The sequence below is a fragment of the Scleropages formosus genome, chromosome 19 (genome assembly GCF_900964775.1).
Source record: "Scleropages formosus chromosome 19, fSclFor1.1, whole genome shotgun sequence".
Classification (NCBI taxonomy): domain Eukaryota; kingdom Metazoa; phylum Chordata; class Actinopteri; order Osteoglossiformes; family Osteoglossidae; genus Scleropages; species Scleropages formosus.
In genome coordinates, this window is record NC_041824.1 from 18,568,433 (window position 1) to 18,587,500 (window position 19,068).

Here is a 19,068-nt window from a genome sequence, read left to right on the forward strand (position 1 = left end):
TCCGTGAGACGAGCAGGAGGTCGAGGAAACCGAGAGATCCAGAGAGAGAAGGGAAAGGAAGCGGGAGAACAGGGTTGAGGACGGATGGAACAGGAAGGGTAAGGAGTCAAGGAGCGCACAAGAGCGATGATCAAACGCTGAACACGGTTCCGCGCTTGAGTGTGCTCCGGAGCGCCTTTTTATGCGGTCGTTCCCTGATCCGCCGTAGGTGATCCTCGTTGCGCCGAGGATGACGTGACACTCTCATCCTCAGTTTACAGGACTTAACATTTGTGAAGGTGTAGGCTGAATAAAGGCTGTATGTAAGCGTAAGGGTAGCTACAATATATACTACTTTACTTAAGCTTACATTGGGGGTTAGGATTTAAAACCTGTGAGGTATATTAATTCACAGTAGTGTATGACTTTTTAACCATTTCTCTGGTTCTCGTAAAGCTCCAATAAATAATTCACACAGCAAATAAAACTTCTGACCTTTTCGGCATCACTTCAGCCTCACTTTATTTTGACCGCCTCCAACAGAGACTGAAAGGTCAGACTCCTGTTCCCGTCACTTTTTTTCCAGTAGCACCCAGTCGGGGGCAGGAAACAATAAGCAAGCAATACAGAGTTTAATTCAACTTCTTCAAATTTTGCCATGTCTGTAGTAGGTACACCTGGCACACCTTTGAGCACAATCTGTGTGCCTTCTTTGTTACGATGTTCGTATTTTTGAGTATTTCACACATAGGTGTTACAAAGGGTTGGGGGACAAGGGAGGGGGGGTATGTGCCCCCAGTGCTCAAGTGAGCCTAAAGTGACCCATTAATATTTGTTTTTAACCCAAGTGAGTACTACTGGTACTTTTTACTGGTCCACAATACCGAACGAGTTGTCACACCACTGACTTCACAACAGGTGCAGAGTATCTGCGCTTCTGTGACCAACGAGAACGGAGATATTTTGCCCATCGGGTGGTGCAGCGGTTTGGGAAACTGCGACCAAAGAAGGTTATAATTTGTACCACTTAAGTGAGACTAAAGTGAGTTACAGAATGCACTAAATGTAGTTTATGTAAAATTATTATAAAATCTCACATTTGTCAGGCAATCAATAAGCAATGACCCACTAGGTTAGATTTCCACAGCAAAGCTTTTAGTGGTCATTCACCAAAATTGATCTGTCACTGTTCCTAACTCCGCTGATCCACCTTCCGGAGACTTGTCATTTTTTATTTTCTTTAATAAATAGCTTAACCGTTCCTTTTAATCATTTCTTTTTCCTTCATCTTAAAATGGGCCGGTGCTGCACCACTTCAAGGATTAAGAGCTATGACTTTAAACATACATGTTTCTTTTATATTGCTAATATAGAGTTTTCACAGGACACTGTAGTAGCTGCATCCCACATGTATTAAACTGAAAAAAAAAAACATAAAAATAAATATATCTTTTACATATATACCTCTCTTTACTGCTTTACTTATATTCATGTTTCATTGATAGATTCACACAGTTTTACAGTTACAATATAATATATTTTTTAAATTACATTGTCATATACAAATCATAAAGTGCGAGTCTGCTGCACTCTGACAAGTCAACAATTCCATTTTAATGAAAAAAAACATACATATAGAATGAAATCAGGTCATAATTTTTTAAAATTTCCCCTGGTCTTCTTTTTTAATCACATACACCCAAGACGGCACACTTTGCCTCTTTGTTCGACTGCTCGCGTTGTTTTTTAAGTAATCAGTTTTTTCTGAGCACACGGAATTAACACACACCGAATGTGACGAAGTACCATTCTTCCCAAAGCTCAGAACCCAAGCTGTGCGTGTTTGTGTACTTGGGCGCCAAGGGAAACGAGGGTGTTGGCGTGAATCACTATTCCGCTCGGAGTGTTTCGCGGCTCACGCAGGGCCTACGCGCTCAAACCCCGGCTGCTTTCCGCACGTCACGGCTCCGTGGGAAGAACTCGTCCCACTGCTCCCGGCTCTGAAAACAAACCGGGCTACGCTGACCTAAGAAGGTGGCGGCACAGGTGCATTTCTTGGGAAACGCCACTTTTATGAAGAAAAATCTGTTTTAATGGAGATGTTATTGAGTAGAACCTTTATTTCAGTCGCCTAAGTGAAATATTGAGAATCATGTTCTTTAGCACACATAAATAAGTTATTTATGATATTTATTCTATTGATGTGTATCCTAATGGTGGAACTGCAGCACTGCTGCCAGTAGGATGAGACTCACTTTCTTTTAACACTATAGCATCCAATCTCAACGCCCGAGCGTAACACCACCTGCCCTGGTCCCTCGCCTTGGTTCGAGGGGTTTGAGGACGGTGTCAGTGGACGGTTCCGTCGGAGCGGTCTGAACTTACCACAGCGACTCTCAGCCAAAATCTGCACTTCCCAGCTCCCGACACATTTGCTGGAAAACACTGAATCTTAAGCTAATCCATGAATAAAACTGAGTATATAGCGTTGTTCTTCTCATTTCTGTTTTTAATATATCTAATTAGATGTCTAAATGTACATCTCAGGTAAGTGGAGGGAGGGAGGGTTAAAACACCTAGGTATGATTTAAGTGTTCTTCAACAGCCACCGCTTATATTGTATATGGTCTACAGTTTATGCCCCTATGGGCCGTTTGGTGGAATGGAACTCATGAACTGCTGATTCATTCGCAGGAACGTCCAGTCGCAAGGAGGAGAAAATGCAAAGCACGTAATTCGTAAAGACAGAATTCTGCTTGGCTTTTGAGTTCGGCCCACGTGACGTTCTCAGCGAGGGCCGTTGGTTAGCGGCTCTCGACGAGACACTTAGTCCCCCGGCATCCCCTGAAACCGAGTGCTTGCTGCTCAGAGCAAACGGGTGGGAGAGGAGGGTGTGTGTGTGTCCAACAGCAAACGTGAGAAACGCTAGCATAGTTAATCCTAGTTGTTTTTTCGAGTCACAAGCCGCTTTGAAAACATGCCAGAATGGAACCGAATAAAGCACCAAATGGACACATTTGCTTTGGGCGGCCAGTTTAAGGAACAGCGCTCCTACCCTTTGGATTACTGGTGCTCACCTGAAAAATGCCATTTCACGTCACTTTGGATGAGAATGCAGGCAAAACAACGAAATAATGATAAAATGTACCATCTTGCTAGAGCACGGTATTGTTATATCAAATATCAAGTAGACGTGAGGTTATACGTTGGATTTTCCAACACAGACAGGCAGTTAAGGACTGATTACCCTCGCATGGGTTTGCCAGCTCTCCGGCCCCCCACTCATCATCAGTAACCCCTTGGAAGCGGTAAGATGTGGGAAATAGGAAGCAAAAAGGGACATCTTTCTATGAGTAAAGGCTCACGGCACTTCAAAACCTTCCAAAAGCTTTGCAGGACCAAGGGCTCGAGGTTAGCAGTGGCTAGGAACTGTTATTTTCTCCTTCTTTAGACAAATTTCCTGGAACTTGGAAAGAGAGTCAAAATTCATAACGCCTCCATGAAAACGGAACGCGTCCCCCAGCTCTGTGTCCAGCTCACATGGCTGAGCTACGCGCCCCACAGTACACAGCATCCGGTGTGACATCGTCGAAAAAGCACAGAATGTACATTGCATAGCACATGCTGCTACACAAGTGGTATCGCATACGGAGGGAAAAAAAAAAAACGACACGTATAGAATGCACCCGTTGACAGGAACAACCGAGTCACACGAAAATACGATGTGTAGCGTTAGTTTTTTTCTTGCACGCTTCACTGAATTACCGATGCGAGAGTACACGCATAGCATCAAGACTGCTACACAAAAATGTCGTCAGATATACTACGATGCACGATGTGCGGCTCGTCCGAGCCACACGGTTATCATTGGCTATGTAATACTCATCGCTATAGGAGAATGTACGGCTACACAAATGTCATATCTTCTGCACAAAATTCATATTGAACACGGCTACACAAAAAATGCAAAACGTTTCCCTGCATTTGCGTTGATATTCATATGTGTTCCACAATAAATACTGCACCGCTGTGGATTTGATTTACACCCCCCCACCCCTGTTGACCCACTGCCAACACTGGATAAACATACAGTGGATATATTGTCTTTTTTTTAGTTACTAAGACTGTGATTGGTTGGTTTGGACTGCTTGGCGCGTCTGCCGGACAAGGGAAGTGTTGCTTTCGAGTCTCTGGCTATGTTCAGTACCACTGAATGAAACAGTCTCAGCTGCCTCCATTGGGGTCTCCACCTTCTCAAGGGTACGTTAGATGACCTCCACGTAATTGGCGGGGTACAAGCCCGTCTGCCCGTTATCCAGGCGACCCTTACACCAGCCCTGGTCGTCCTCGTCTTCCAGCTTTGTCAGCTCGTCCCCTGTGTACAGGACATGGAGAGACAGTCCTGCTCAGACACCGGACATTGACAACATCTCTCCTTCCTGCAGCTCAGTGTTGTCTAGTACAACATAATGGACAACAAGATACTTTATCAAGCTGTAATGCGCCACTTATCAGAGCTACAATACAATGCCATGCACGAGTAGGAGAACACAACACGTGAATGCTCATAGGCAGGAGACCACCACGCGTTCAGATGCAATGCATCCGGGTAGGCTGCGGACTTGGCGATTGCACGCGGGCTCACCGGCTTTAAAGCTCAGCTCATCCTGCTCTTGGCCGTCGTAGTCGTACAGCGCCCGCACGCGCACGCCCTTCCCGGCGCCCGAGTCGTCCTCAAACGAGTTTCCACCGCCGTTGGTTTCATTACCGGAGTAGGCTGGCTGTTCGTCGTCGGACCACTCCGCGGAGTAGGCCTGGTTCTTGTCGTAGCTGCTCACGCTGCGGGAGGTATGGTTCAGTTGGTGCTAGAAGACTCACTTTCAGACATTTGGACCAGACTCATACAAGGGTTTGTGGACCGGGTCCACAGCAGCTAGGTGTCTGCAGCTGTATTTCACAGCTGTGCTACACGACAATACGTTTTGGGGGATATTTTTGCTGGAAATACCAAAGCGGCCATAAAGAAATGTTAATTAATGCACAAATCTGGATGAATTAAAGCAGCTAAGCTGGTTGATGAACATATAACCCAAACGCTGAACAAAATGTCAGGGTGGAGTGAGTTTAAAATCCCTAATTCATACCAACTTTCACAGAGAGTATATCAGTTCTGTACCACACTTTCTGAACCACTTGTCCCATACAGGGTCGCGGGGAACCGGAGCCGAACTCAGCAACACAGGGCTTAAGGGGAGGGGACACACACAGGACGGGATGCCAGTCCGCCGCAAGGCACCCAAAGTGGGACTCGAACCCCAGACCCACCAGAGATCAGGACCCGGTCCAACCCACTGTGCCACCGCGCCCCCCTACGGGTCCATAGTACACACACACATTTTCAGAACCGCTTGTCCCATATGGGGTCGCGGGGAACCGGAGCCTACCCGGTAACACAGGGCATATGGCCAGAAGGGGAGGGGACACACCCAGGACGGGACGCCAGTCCATAGCAAGGCACCCCAAGCGGGACTCGAACCCCAGACCCACGGGAGAGCAGGACCCGGTCCAACCCACTGCGCCACTGCGCCACCGCGCCCCCCCAGGGTCCATAGTATTGAAGCAAAAAATTAATGCTGGGGTATTTGTGTAAGGGACTGAGCAGCCTGATCTCTATTAGTGAAGACAAATGAGGTTTAGAATTCTATATACAGCATAGCATGTATAGAACCTTGTTTGTGTGTGTGTTTGTGTGTGTGCGCTTGCTGGATAACGCAAGCAATCTCAGCCCTTTCCAGGATAAGTCTGAAGAAATGGACTAACTGACACCATCAGGAATGTGTTTTACAACACGCTGTTGAGAAATTTCTTTGCCTGTATTCCTTGATTCACAGTGCTAAGTGCCCTCAGCTGTTTATTTTTTGATCCCACGACTTTTTCACCAGACTGCTAACACGAAGCTGTACTTTTGTTATGCGTGAGTGTGTGCGCGCGCATGTTTGTCCGGAGGGGTTCCTCCTACCTGCCTCGGTCGCCAGCCTGCAAGTGATCGCTCCCAGTGGAGACGTTGGTCAGGGTGACCCCCTCATTGGGTTTCTTGACCTTCTCCTTCTTGGTGATTGTGTGGGTGAGGTCTGGATTGTACTCCTGAGAAGGAGCAACCAGTAAGAACAGCTTCTGCTCAATATTGGCCTCAGCCTGTTATTGCCGTTGTTCATTTAACATGCTTCAGAATGGCCGGATGTGTGTTTCATAGCACTTTTACAAACAAACAATCTCCTTGGGAAACTTGCAGAAAACTGCACAACAAAACTGAAAATGCATATTAACAAGAAGCAGCAATGCATTTCGCACTACAGGAGTAAAGGAAAGTGTGAAATATGGTAAAAAAACACCGAACCTGTTAAACACTAATGACAAGAGGTAGGGATTCTATATGTCACATGCAATCTTTGAACTCATCTACATGCTATGGGGGGGGGGGCAGCTGGTAACATAGCGGTTAGAGCTGCTCCCTTGGGACACTAAAGGCCGCATGTTCCAATCCCAGGTGTAGTACCCCGAGCAAGGTACTTACCCCAAATTGCTCCAGTAAAAAAATATGCAGCAATGTGAATAGGTAAAGAATTGTAAGTTGCTTTATAGAAAAGTGTCAGCTAAATGAAAAATTGTAAATACCAGCAGTAATACCATAATACCATATGTCTTCAGTTCTAAGCTACACCACGAAAGGCACAGTCGTTCTGCCAGTGTTCTTTCGTTTGTAAAGGAGACATTTCTTAATGCACAATGCCATTTCAAAGTTAATTCTCTGTTTAAACATATGCAATATGATAGATGTCTGCCTTGAATGTCATTACACATGGTTTCATTATAACCGTTATGGCCTTTCACATATTTCTTATTCATTTCCACTGCTTAGGGATACTTTGCTCAAGCGACCCTCCCTAAATTACCAAGCTCCTACTTAAAATTAGGTTGCAATACAGACACAAGCAGATTGTCATCTTAAGACTTGGGTGATAGTATAATAGCACTTAAGTGAAAACTAACTCAGTGCCAGGTCAGACTCTCAGTGTGGGGTTGGGTCATACCACAAAAAGGCAATGAACCAAACATCACAAAACATCTGGCTCCCATAGGTCCTCACTCTGTGACGATGCCCGGAGCCCAGTGGAAGTATTCTTTTTGGACCCTAATAACTGTCCGAAGCACACAGTGCCCGTTATTCAATAAGATTTCCCACATATTCACCACTGTATCAAAAATGACGAAACCGCTGAAACATTTTAAAATAAAATGCATTTGTTGGTGCCCACGCCTTAGTATATTGGGTATAAAGTGGGGCAAAATTTTGATTCTCACTCCAATATAAAACCACAGCCAGCACCATGTATACTAAGTTTGCTCTTAGAACCACAAAGGGTCCAGGAAAAAGCACAAAAGACATGCTTTGGTGACTCAGTTCAGGCCACGTCAGACTGGAATCCCCCCCCCCCCCCCCCCCTTTCCTCATTGTATTTGGGCTTGACAGCCACTGTAGGCTATGGATTTTCCTTCTTCATGGCCCCTGATTGCTGAAGCCCACTGTGATTCCTGCCATGCTAAAGCTGTCCACTGCATGTGTCAACACAAGAGTGCAGATAATGCTCACAAAAACATTGGTCTCCCCTGTATATTGTGCAGTCAGCTGGGTCTTTATAAGTAGAAAACACGTCCTTTTAACATTGGTAGTCTAGATGATTGGTAGAACAGCCTTTGTGTCTTCTTGTCACACGGGAGCCTAAGTTGTGCAGTAGGACTAAAATAGGTGCTGCTTTCCTGTTTATGAGCAGATCCAAGGTGACACCTAAGGTGCAGCAGTCCTTGAGTCTGCAGGGCCGTGGCCCATAAACTCTTCTCACACACTGCGGCCAACCCTATTCTTCACTCTTCTCCCTGTTCTTCAAAACCACAGCATCTTTACATTTCAGTCTTGTAGATACTGTCTTGTAAGGGCTAACAGTTCAGACACTGGTGGCTTCAGCTGTCTGCCATATTGCTCCTTAACCATCTAATCAGCCTGGATTATTACAGTGGATGAAGGATGAGGACAATGGCGAGTCCAATGAACTCCACAGTGCTGGGGTGATGTCTCCATACCTCAAACTGGGGCCAGTTCATGGGCATTCCAGGGCCATGGTTGTTACTGAACCACTTGAGGTCCTCCTGCGTGTTCGCAGCGAGGATGCTTCGCTCCAGCTCCCAGTACACAGTGGCGTAGCTGTGAGACAGGAAAGGGGTTAAACGTTTGAGAGACAGAAGGGCCAGAGGACGGGAGGGGGGGGGGCTGGCGGTGCACCTGCTGCCACCGAGGCTGCTCTGTTCTCAACTGGGTTGGGTGGCCTCCTGCAAGGGGCAGATGGCTTGTCTCACTCTTTTACCTTCAAACAGTCACCTGAGCTTGAACCAAGATGCAGAAACCCAATGATAGCAATTTAGCTATGACATCCTCTCAAAAAAAGAGGCCTTCCCTGTAAGATGAAAAAAACATACATCATACCACAGGTTTTGCTGCAGCATTTGTGTCTATATGCATGTCTGTGTTCCAGGACTCATATTCGTTCCCTGAAAAAGTGGCAGCGCTAACAGCTGGATGTATTTTTAAACGTTGTAACCATACTCTAGGTTGTTCTCAAGAGACCGAGATTGCATGCGTTCGCGTGATGCCCAGGGCCTCGTACCGAGGAGGATGGAAATGAGCGGTGACGCACGGGCTCGGACGCTCGTAAACTGCCGCAAATGTCGAAGGGATTAGACTGCTGCTCTGATCCGTTCAGTGTCTCTGGGCCAGATCGATAACAGACGAGTCAAACACACAGCATTTTTTAATACCGCAAAGGACATTTGAGTGTGCGTCTGGGTCTGTACTAATATCTTTACCATCATCCCCAATTTATTTTTTAATAGCACGACATAAACAGCGAGCAAAGACCATCTGATGAACATGATTTTTGCTACAGAGGCCTGCAAACATGCACATAAGGGCCTGACTGCTTCAGCCAACATGCCACTGTTGTAGCCACCAGTCTGCCATGGGTCTTGGTCACAGATGTCTAACAGCTACAGGACATTCTGTTCCAATGAAATTTTCAGTTTGGCAAGGCTGATCTGAAATTAAAATCCTACAACCGCACCACAAGAACTGTAAAAGTCTGCTTAGGAACCAATCAATGGATAGCTTTCAATCTGCCACCACTGTTACTCAGGTGCAGGCGCCCATAAGGGAAGGAGTGGGTGACTCACTGACTGACCTTTGGTTCTCGGTGAGGTTCAGGTGCCGTTTGATGTCCAGCAACACCTCCTTGAGGAAAGTGAGCCTCTTGACCTCCATCTGCTGGCACTGGTCGAACACCTGCTCCATGTTCTCCATGTACTGGGGTGTGCACTTGCCCAGCTCCTCCAGACACTTGTCGTATTTCTCTCGGGCCTGAGGGACGGCAAGTAGGCCAACATGGGTGCTGTTACAGTGCCGAGTTCTCCAACCACCTCCCCCCTACACTGTGCCCCAGTCCACATGGTGCAGACACCCACTTCAGGATAATACCTTGAGAAAAACATGAGAAACAATTCAGCTGTAATATAACATACTATACATATACAGTATATACAAAGAAGGCCGCTGACTGACTTGTCTGGGCCAGTTGTAAAAATAATCAGATACCGCATCATCTTTGCTATTTTTCTTCCCGTCTCTCTCTGTCCATCTCTTTCTCTATCGCTCTCTTTGCAGCTCCCCTGTTCTCAGATTTGTTCTACTGACAGCGGCATTTCAACAGGAAAGCCATAAAAGCCAGGAAAGCCATAAAGCAAATGTCAAGTTCTCTTCGTAGTGAGTGACCTTCGTAATTAATAACAGCAAAACAAAATAAGACTGGCCACTGACCAGTGAGCAGTTTCTTAGTTTTGCCCGAATAAAGCATACATAAAAATAAATTGTACGAATATTAATGCTATAAGGGGGGTTGCAGTGGTGCAGCGGCCAGCAGGTTTGGCCGGGTCCTGCTCTCTGGTGGGTCTGGAGTGTGAGTCCCGAGTCCCGCTTGGGGTGCCCTCTGAAGGACTGGCGTCCCGTCCTGGGTGTGTCCCCTCCCCCTCTGGCCTTACGCCCTGTGTTGCCGGGTTAGGCTCTGGCTTGCCGCGACCCCGCTTGGGACAAGCGGCTTCAGCCAATGTGTGTGTTAATGCTATAAGTTATTAATAAAAAGGATCTTCCTGTATTTCTGTTGTCCCTTTCTGCCAGTGTTCTCTTTTCCTTTCTACCTTCTCGCACCTTCTGTACATCCTGCTTGCACTTGTCCACTTTCTCGTGGAGCTTCTTCTGCTGGTCAGGGGTGACAGAGGCCTCAGTCTTGCTGTTTGCCTCCCTTGCGGCAGCCAGCTTCTCCTCCTTGCACGCCATGTGGTATGTCTTCTTGGCTGCCTCCACCTGTGAAGTGAAGCATGTCACTGAACCTTAGTTCAACTGACTTTACTCTGTTGATGAAGGTGGCTATCCATACCTGTGTGAAGCCCTTGACCTTAGATGACCTACAGGCCCTTCTCATGGGCCAGCAGAGTTTATCCTGCACATTCATTGCCCTTAAGGCCCATCAACATGTCTTCAGTAGCCACCTGAGTACCAAACTATACACTTTTTAAGAAGCTGGTTGGTAGCAATCTGCAAACACAGTCAATCATTTCCTCAAACCCAAACATTGCCACCCCTCCTCTGTCTCTTGAGCACCAGAGCTCCTATGATAGTTTTTCTATGTTTGACCCTGAGTGTGGTTTCACTGAACAAGAAGTCATACTCTGGAACACCTACTAGCCATATTTACACCAGCAGCCCACCAAGTGACTATAAATGAGCAAGGACTTGAATCTCTGGAAATTAGTTATTTTCTGCTCTTTCTTTCCTCTACCCACCTCTTTGAGCTTCTTCGCCCAAGGCTTCTGGGCCTTCTTGAAGCCCTCCTCTGCTTCTTTGGTCTCCTTGAAACCACCCATCATTTGCTTGTGGTAGCTGTCCTTCTGCCAGTTCCTGACCTTCTCTATGTCCTCGTTGAGCAGGCCGTTCTTCACCTCCTGGTGCAGTTCACTGACCTTATCTGCCTCGGTCATCACTGCAAGCCAGGCACGCTCCACTGTGCCATACTGAGGTCCTGAGATGGTGATGGAATAGAGCAACAGTGAATATGGCTGTAATGCTCAGATGATTTATAGACTAAGAGTGTTCTACAGATCCCATGGAAGTGCCCAGTGTGGTGAAGCAGCCTGTTCAGCTGTCAAACTGAAGGAAAATGGCACCCAGTGAATATGGAATGTGTATAAATTAAAATGTGAGACATGGGAGAACTTATTCACCGGATGCTTGACACATACAATACATACAGGCAGCCTGCACAGATTTCTTACATGACGTGAATTATGTAACGCATGCACGCATACCCAGTGAACCACTAAACGGTTTCACCTCTCACCTTTCTCAATCAGCTGTCTCCATCTCTTGGACCAATCGGTCAGCTGCTGGCTGTAGCTTTTCTCGATCTTGGCTCGCTCTTGCAGGCAGTTCATGAGGTCATTGCACAGCCGGTGGCCGTCATCAATCCTTTTAACGGCGCGCTTGTAGTTGCCTACCTGGAAGGGATAACATCCATTTTCCACAGACGCAGACACACACACACACACACACACACACACACACAAATTTGTTTGCTTTATGGGTTTAGGCTTGTCAACTGGACTGTCACCACTGCCATCCTATAATCCTCTCTGTTCAACCTCAACAGTGTTTTCTCACGAACTGACTGTTGGTGTTAACCAGCAGAGCCAACGCCATTTACAACCAAGGTGACACTGTTCACATACAAGCTGGCCTAAAGCACATTCTTAATATAAGAGAATTAATGCAGAATTTTTTGCAACATCAAGACATGTTACTAAACGACGATACAGCACTTTCCAATAATCTGCAGCTGAATTCTCTAAAAAAAAACCAATACTGTACAAAGGGGTGGCATAACAGACAGCGCTGGCACCTGAGGTTCACCTGTAGCCCTGGCTCTGTCTTTGCAGAGTTTACATGTTCTCCTTGTGTGTGTTTCCTCTGGATGCTCCAGTTTCCCTTCATAATGCAAAGACATACGATGTATCCTCACATTATACTTTGCCCATGGTATGTGTGTGGGACAGAAAGGGGACAGAGCACCGTGTGATGGAAGGGAGTATCATCCAGGGTGTACCCCTCTCTGCATCCTGCACTACTGACCAGTGTCGTCCTGTCTGGACAAGCAGTCTGAGAAAACGGACAGCTCGAAAATATCTACAAGCATAATGTCGGCAGCTGGCTCCCAAATCACAACACAAAACTGAAGTGCTGAATAAATGCGTTCTGCTGTCTGGTGTACACCTTAAAAAATTCATCAGTCATCACATTATGCAAAACTAAAATTGTGTTTCTCTACTGCATTTAAGGCAGGCATTTGAAAAACAAACCTGGACATTAAGAGCAATCAAGTGAATAGTAACAAATAGCTAAAATTTGTGTTTTTTACCAGAATTTACTGCGTCTATAATTCTGGTACATGTCCTGTAGTCCTCTACTCAGTTTTTTTGTGTGTCGTCTTGGCGCTATATTCGCATTATCTCGTACACGATGTTTTGTATGTGAACAGGAGATGCTGTGGTGAAGCCGCATGTTCTGAATGACGTCTTTTTCCTCCAGTCAGTCATTCCCCAACCTTAACAGGGGCAATCCGAAGCCCATAGCTCCTCCCCCGTGCCTTGGAGGGGGGTGTGGAGTTAATGCAGTGAAGGGGATGGGAGGGATGGGCTCGTGTCTGTGCATGTGACGTTATGTAACAGTAATGGCTCAGAGGTGGTGGTGGTGGTGGATGGAGCTGTGGATCATGTCTCTGCTGCAGTCCTGCTCTCTGCTTCGAACAAACGATGGGAGAAGGATGCCAAGTTGCTAGTTCAAGAGCGCGGTGGATTCTACAGCTGTAAAAGCACTTGTCTCTATGGTCTAACCTTGGGCTGTAGGGCTAACAGGTCTAACACACACCTGGGCATCCTGAATCACACACAGCTAACACAAGAGCCCACTGGGAGCTCCATCCTGACATCAGGTCTGGCCAGACTGCAAACATCTCTACGGACAGCGTCCATCAGTGCGCTCACTGTCCCTTTGTCGTGGCAGAGAGCTGGTACGCGTTCCTTCTTTTTTTTTTTTTTTTTTGCTCATTTCTGAAATTTCATCTCCTATCTCACAGGGTTTGGACATTAAACATTTTTAAATCTACACTTTAATAATACAGTATAATAATCATACATAACATACATATGTAACACATTATACATTTATTCATTTAGCAGACGCTTTTGTCCAAAGCGACGTACAACTCAGCAAAAGTACAACTTATGCATTACATTTTACAGAGTTATAGCTGTCATTCCATTACCATTAGTGATGTTTCAGCTGACTAGTTCTGGGAAAGGAATTTGGTTTTGTTGAGTGTATAGGGAGAGGTTTCTGCGTTTCACCGCTTTTTTTACCTCCCAGAAGCTGTCTGTGGCCGCGTCAAGGCCAGCAGTTTCGTCGTAGGAGCCGGACATTTTCCTGGACGTGCGGAAGCGGGCTGGAAGCTGGAGGCGTTTGCAGCAGAGCTGGGATATTCATGCACTGAGGAAGACGGAAAGGGTGAGAAGTTTAGAATAAGAGATACAGTGACAGAGCGATAGAGGCAGACAGAGGGACAAATCCATTTCAAGTCCACATGTCCTATCAGGAATACTAAAATCCCTTTGCTACTGACGACACAACAAACTACATAAAGCGCTGCACAGCCTTGCTGGATCTTGTGTGGTTCACGTCTCTGATGGTTGTTCACTGGACATCAGAGCAACATAAAACTCATGTGAGGACAGCGGGAAGGCAACCAAGTCCATCAGTCATGTTTCATCTGGTTACCTGAGCTTCCTTGTCCAGCAGTGAGAAAGTCAGGAGACCTATGAACTATCACACAGTCTTCATAAAGATCTACAACATCTACACTGACTCAGACATATTCGCAGCATGACAGCTTCATCTCACCCACATACGCTGATTTATTGCACTACGAGGTATACTCCTAGTAGTACGTCACTTTGGAGAAAGGCATCCGCTAAATGAACACGTGTAGATGTAGCACATTTAAAAAAGACACACTCTGGTTGTCACATCAGTCTGACAAATTGCTCAAATGGAGATTACCTTAATCTGCTTCTGTATTGCCTTCAAGGTGATAGTGTGACATTTGAGTCGATGAGTGCTTCTTTCTTGTCTCTTTCTAAAATTATATAATGACAGGTTCAATTGCTTTTTGCTTTGCTCACATCCCTGCTGGTGGCCACAGCCTAGTCGGTCTGTTCAAGCCTTGCAGACATACCTACATTTGCATTTATTCGTGTAGCAGAAGCCTTTCCCCCAAAGTGGTTTTTGGACTCACAGTAAACAAAAGTGCATTTGATCCTAAGAAGTCTGCCCAAAAGTTGTCAAAATCCTCAAAGCTACACCTCTTGGAAATAACTCCGGAGGAGCTCAACTTAGATCAAGACACAAAACTGGCTTTCCTCTACTGTATGAAAATCTGCACAACATGAATTTAAGGGCAGCATAAGAAAGAGGAAAATGCCATGACAAAGCAATGTTCAAAGCTGTTTGCAAGGTAAAATTTAAGCCAGTTTTTATACCTGTTTAGAGTCACACTAGTCAGACTACATTGATCTTACAATTTTCTCCAAAGCTACTTATGATGTTAAGCCACACATGATTATCTGCCCATCTAAAGAGTTGGGTTATTTTTACAGTTCCAATTCAGGAAAAGTGTGCCACTCAAGAGTAGTACAGTAGGAGGTGGGATTCACACCTGAAACCTCCAAACTCAAAGATGCTGTAAACACTGTGTATGCATCATGCTGTGCTAGTATACAGAAGAACTCAAAAGCAGGTAACTGCACTGAATAAAAAGCAGGTGTGGTTTAACAAACAGTGCATTCATAACACTTACAGTACATAACTGAACATTAACCTGGCTGAAGCTTGCAGTAGCAGGTCTCACTTCACCCAGCTTTGTTCTGATGACACATTCTGCTCCATGAGAAGAATTCATGAGCCTGACTTCACTGCATGTGTCACACACCTGGGAGGTGCTGCTACTTCATAAAAAGAGAGGGGGAACACCTTGCACCAGCTCCCACATCCTCTAGGTAACCTTGCCAAAGCCACACACTTGTAGAAGAAATGTTCTTCTCAATACATCTGTCATTATTCACGGATGAAGACACTAAAAAAACCACACAGGAGCTTCACCTTTCGGGTTCTTATCTCTTATCCAGTGCAGTCAAAGAAACTCCCAACAGTTCCATGGATTTCACATAAACAGCAATAAGCACCTATGTTGTGGGAAAAAAGTGTGAACATAAAAGGGACAAATTTACAAAAGGGAAAAATTGCTTGTGGGACATTCCAATGAGTGATCGTAGAAGACAGATTTGTCTGGTCTTTCCAGAAACTTACACCAGCAACAGTGTTTAGGAGCAAGGAGAACACAACGGAGACTATGAGACATGAATAATAAATGGTTCCCATGTGTCATCAGAGTATATAAGACTCAACAAAAAATGCTAAGCTAATGCATCCCTCGATGTGAACACTGGGTCAAGGCTCAGGGCTTGGCTATAACCACGATGCTTCCTGAGATGTTACAACAACCATTACTTACCTCAGAACCTTTGAAGCAAGCCATTATTTAAAAAAAAAAATTATATATATATATACTGTATATCAATTACTCCTACAAGACGTTTTCAAAGGTGTTTCCAATTTCTGGCCTTGAGTCGATTATTTAAATTGACAATCCCAAGAAATAAATCAATGATTCTGCCCTTTAAATGAGCCCTAACTGAAAAGTGATTCATCTGTTTCTCATCACTCAGGTTGTTCTTGTCAAGTTGAAACGTTCATCAGCAGCAACAGCTGCTGTGCAGGAAAAATAGGGAAAAACAGCAGGTTTAAAAGTCACATGATAGGAACTTGGAATTTTCCCAGTACAACAAGAACCCCTTTACAGGGCAGGATGGCCTACGTCAAGTAACATTAACGTCTAGAGTACACGTGTTCATTTAACTGCTGCTTTTCTTCAAAGCTGCTCATAATGTTAAGTTCATTAACATATGAGCTGCTTTGGCGAATGAGTTAATGTTTACCCATTAATGCATCTGGGAAATTTTTACTGCATTAATGCAGAGCAAGTTCTTTGCTCAAGGGTAAAACAGCAGGAGGTGGAATGAGAAGCTATTCAGGGTAAGTACCTAAATGAAGGGTCCTACAACAGGAGATGAGAGTCGCACCTGGGTGTGTCACATATGAAAAGGCAACAAATCAAGCCATGGCTAGAGTAAAGATATGTGGTTTGAGGTAAAATAGTGGGAAAAAGTAGGAAAAAAGGTTTAACAGCACTTTGTGCAATAGCCTATAGTTATGACACAACTTTGCTTCTCTTATTATACTGTAATGACCCGCATTACTGTTTTAGGAGGGAAACCTTTGTAATGTAAATAGTTGCATTGTGGGGAATAATGTTAAATGTGGGTGTGCAACCACTGGGGGCACTTGGGGGGGGGGGGGGGGGGAATGATGGGGTGACTGTGTCTACCACTGTGTGGTGAGAGAGCCTGGGGGGTGCTAAGCAGGCTGGGAAGACTAGCTGTAGGTGCAGGTACTGAAGGAAAGGGGGTCCTCGGACCAAGAGCATTATTTCCTTGGTGCCGATGTTCAACTAAATCGTTCGTAATGAACGCCGCCTCCATGTCCTTCGCCGCATCCAAACCCACGGTGCTGCGCGCCACAATACTAAATATGCTTCAACTATTCCACATTTACACTTAAATTAAGAATAGGTGTCTCTCTTTTGGTTCTACGGTATTTTCCAATACTTTATGAGATTTTTGTACAAAATAAAAACACAAATTCAGCACCAATAGCTGTTAACATAATCTTTGTTCCCAGGATAATAAAGCAGTGTTTCATGCAAACACACACTGAGAAGCCATCCGTTCCCAGAATCCCCAGACTCTGTGCACAGCTGTGCGTGTTTGTCCGCTGGGGCTAGTTAAAGATCTTAGCAGGTTCTTAATAGCTCTGGATGGCCAGAGATGTTTCACCCAGGCCTTGCTGTACTTGCAGAGTCAAGGGGAAGTCTGAATACCCAGGGAAGGAGTCCCTACAGTTAGAAAAATAACTCAAATTCCTGAAATTCCTTATAAGTGAATATCTGTGTACTAGCTGTGTATACCATGGTATGAGTGCAGTTTTTGATGACCACCTTTTGAAATGATTGCGTCTTTCAGTGTGTCATTGAACAAAGCTGCTAAGAATTCAGGATTTCCAAGTATTTGAAACAAAAGTGTTCAATGGAGCTTTCCAAAGATCAAGATCATGTGTTTCCGAGGGACAAAAGAGGTTTCAAGAGTGGAACGATGGTGTAAACTGAAGAAGGTGTCAAACGTGTTAGACTGTTGAACTCACAACATGTGTTCACTTCATGTATGTATGTATGTAGGTGTCATGTTAAGGCACATGGAGACAGGAGCTCTATGTGGAGAGCCATACGACAATGTGTCACGTTATAGTACTTTAGGGCAGAAGGGAGGTAACACTCTGGCTTAGGGTACACATGGTGAGTAAGCTGGGGTTCAAACAGTGGGACAATTGTTCATTGTGACTAAACGCATTTAGCCGATCATCAGACAAAATAGTTCTGCTTATTGTTCTTCTGGGCAGCTTTGTAAAACATCCATTTCCCCAAGATCTTTGGATTTCTCAAAGGACACAGCTGGTCTGTCCTTGAAACTCTAACTAAGCCCCAAACCCACTTTCTAAGCAGAGGTTTACTGTAATCTCTACTGAACTGCACAGTGTTGGTCCCACAGTGTAGGAAAAACACCCACTGGAGCAGCACACAGAGCGACTGGCAGAGTTAAATCTTTTTCATTACGGCATTCGATTTCTCGGGATATGTCCTTCTCTATGATGAGAGGTCACAATTTTGAGCAGAAATTCTCTCATCTATCAGTGTAGACTGTCCCTGCTCAGGTTATAGCAAGAATGCAGCTGTAGGGTAAAAGGCAGTTTTTCAAGGGTGGCCTGAAGTCGAAGAAGTTCATTATTTTGAAAGCTCACATTTTTCAACCCTGTTAATGACTCACACACACACACTGTCAGAAACTGCTTGTCCCGAGCGGGGTCATGGTGAGCGGGAGCCTAACCCGGCAGCACAGGGTGCAGGGCTGGAGGGGGAGGGGATACACCCTGGACGGGATGCCAGTCCGTCGCAGGGCACGCCAAGCAGGACTCGAACCCCAGACCCACCAGAGAGTGGGACCTGGCCAAGCCCACTGCACCATCCCCCACCCCAAAACCCCCATCCCCCACTAATAATGACTCAAAACATTTAATCCGTGACTTACATTTAACATTTACAGGTTACTCATGAGCTTCATATTGCATTTTTAAGTCATTAGATGTCTAATTTTGACCTTAATCACAGTATTTTACCTTACTCATTAGATTTTTTGATAGTATTACCATGTTGACATAAGAGTATGATTTCTCAGACTTTCAAGAAATTTTCTAAATTCTACATTTTCAAACCCAATATTCTGGCAGAGGAATCCCATGAAATACAATATTAAATATACTGTACATCATGACTGACTATGCACCGTGGTAAATTATGTTTACTTCCCACTGCAGTTTTCCTTGAGGTTTCTGCAAATGAGGAAAAAAAAATCACCTAAAGATCTCCACTTCAGGTAAAAGTCACCCTAAGGGAACCATATCAGTGTAAAACCAGAAAATGTGGTGATATCAAGTCCCCAAATTCCCCTGTCCTCACCCAAGCAGAAACATATCTCTCATGGCTCTTCTTATGTCTTGGAGTAACAGAATGGGGTCTCTGAAGCCAGGAGTAAACTCTTACATTTTATTTTTACTGTAAGTAAATTACCCCTCTTTACTTGTACCCCCCCCAC

At 45.2% G+C, this 19,068-nt stretch overlaps 1 protein-coding gene across 7 annotated transcripts in view; it reads right to left on the reverse strand.

The window, feature by feature from the left end:
* Window positions 1–472: 472 nt before the first annotated feature.
* LOC108939358 (protein kinase C and casein kinase substrate in neurons protein 1) overlaps window positions 473–19,068 on the reverse strand; it is a 63,235-nt gene continuing 44,639 nt past the window's right edge. For 4 of the 7 annotated variants that reach the window (XM_018760631.2, XM_018760635.2, XM_018760633.2 and 1 more), the window contains exons 2-11: window positions 13,552–13,678; window positions 11,478–11,634; window positions 10,924–11,159; window positions 10,289–10,444; window positions 9,270–9,445; window positions 8,119–8,239; window positions 6,554–6,565; window positions 5,999–6,123; window positions 4,625–4,818; window positions 473–4,354 (exon numbers count right to left, since the gene is read on the reverse strand). In XM_018760631.2, coding sequence (XP_018616147.1) covers window positions 4,245–4,354; window positions 4,625–4,818; window positions 5,999–6,123; window positions 6,554–6,565; window positions 8,119–8,239; window positions 9,270–9,445; window positions 10,289–10,444; window positions 10,924–11,159; window positions 11,478–11,634; window positions 13,552–13,611 — 1,347 coding nt within the window. In that variant the 5' untranslated portion in view covers window positions 13,612–13,678 and the 3' untranslated portion in view covers window positions 473–4,244. Of the gene's footprint in view, window positions 4,355–4,624; window positions 4,819–5,998; window positions 6,124–6,553; window positions 6,566–8,118; window positions 8,240–9,269; window positions 9,446–10,288; window positions 10,445–10,923; window positions 11,160–11,477; window positions 11,635–13,551; window positions 13,679–14,248; window positions 14,312–19,068 lie in introns of those variants that run through there. The other 3 variants (XM_018760634.2, XM_018760636.2, XM_018760638.2) reach the window with 3 other exon arrangements.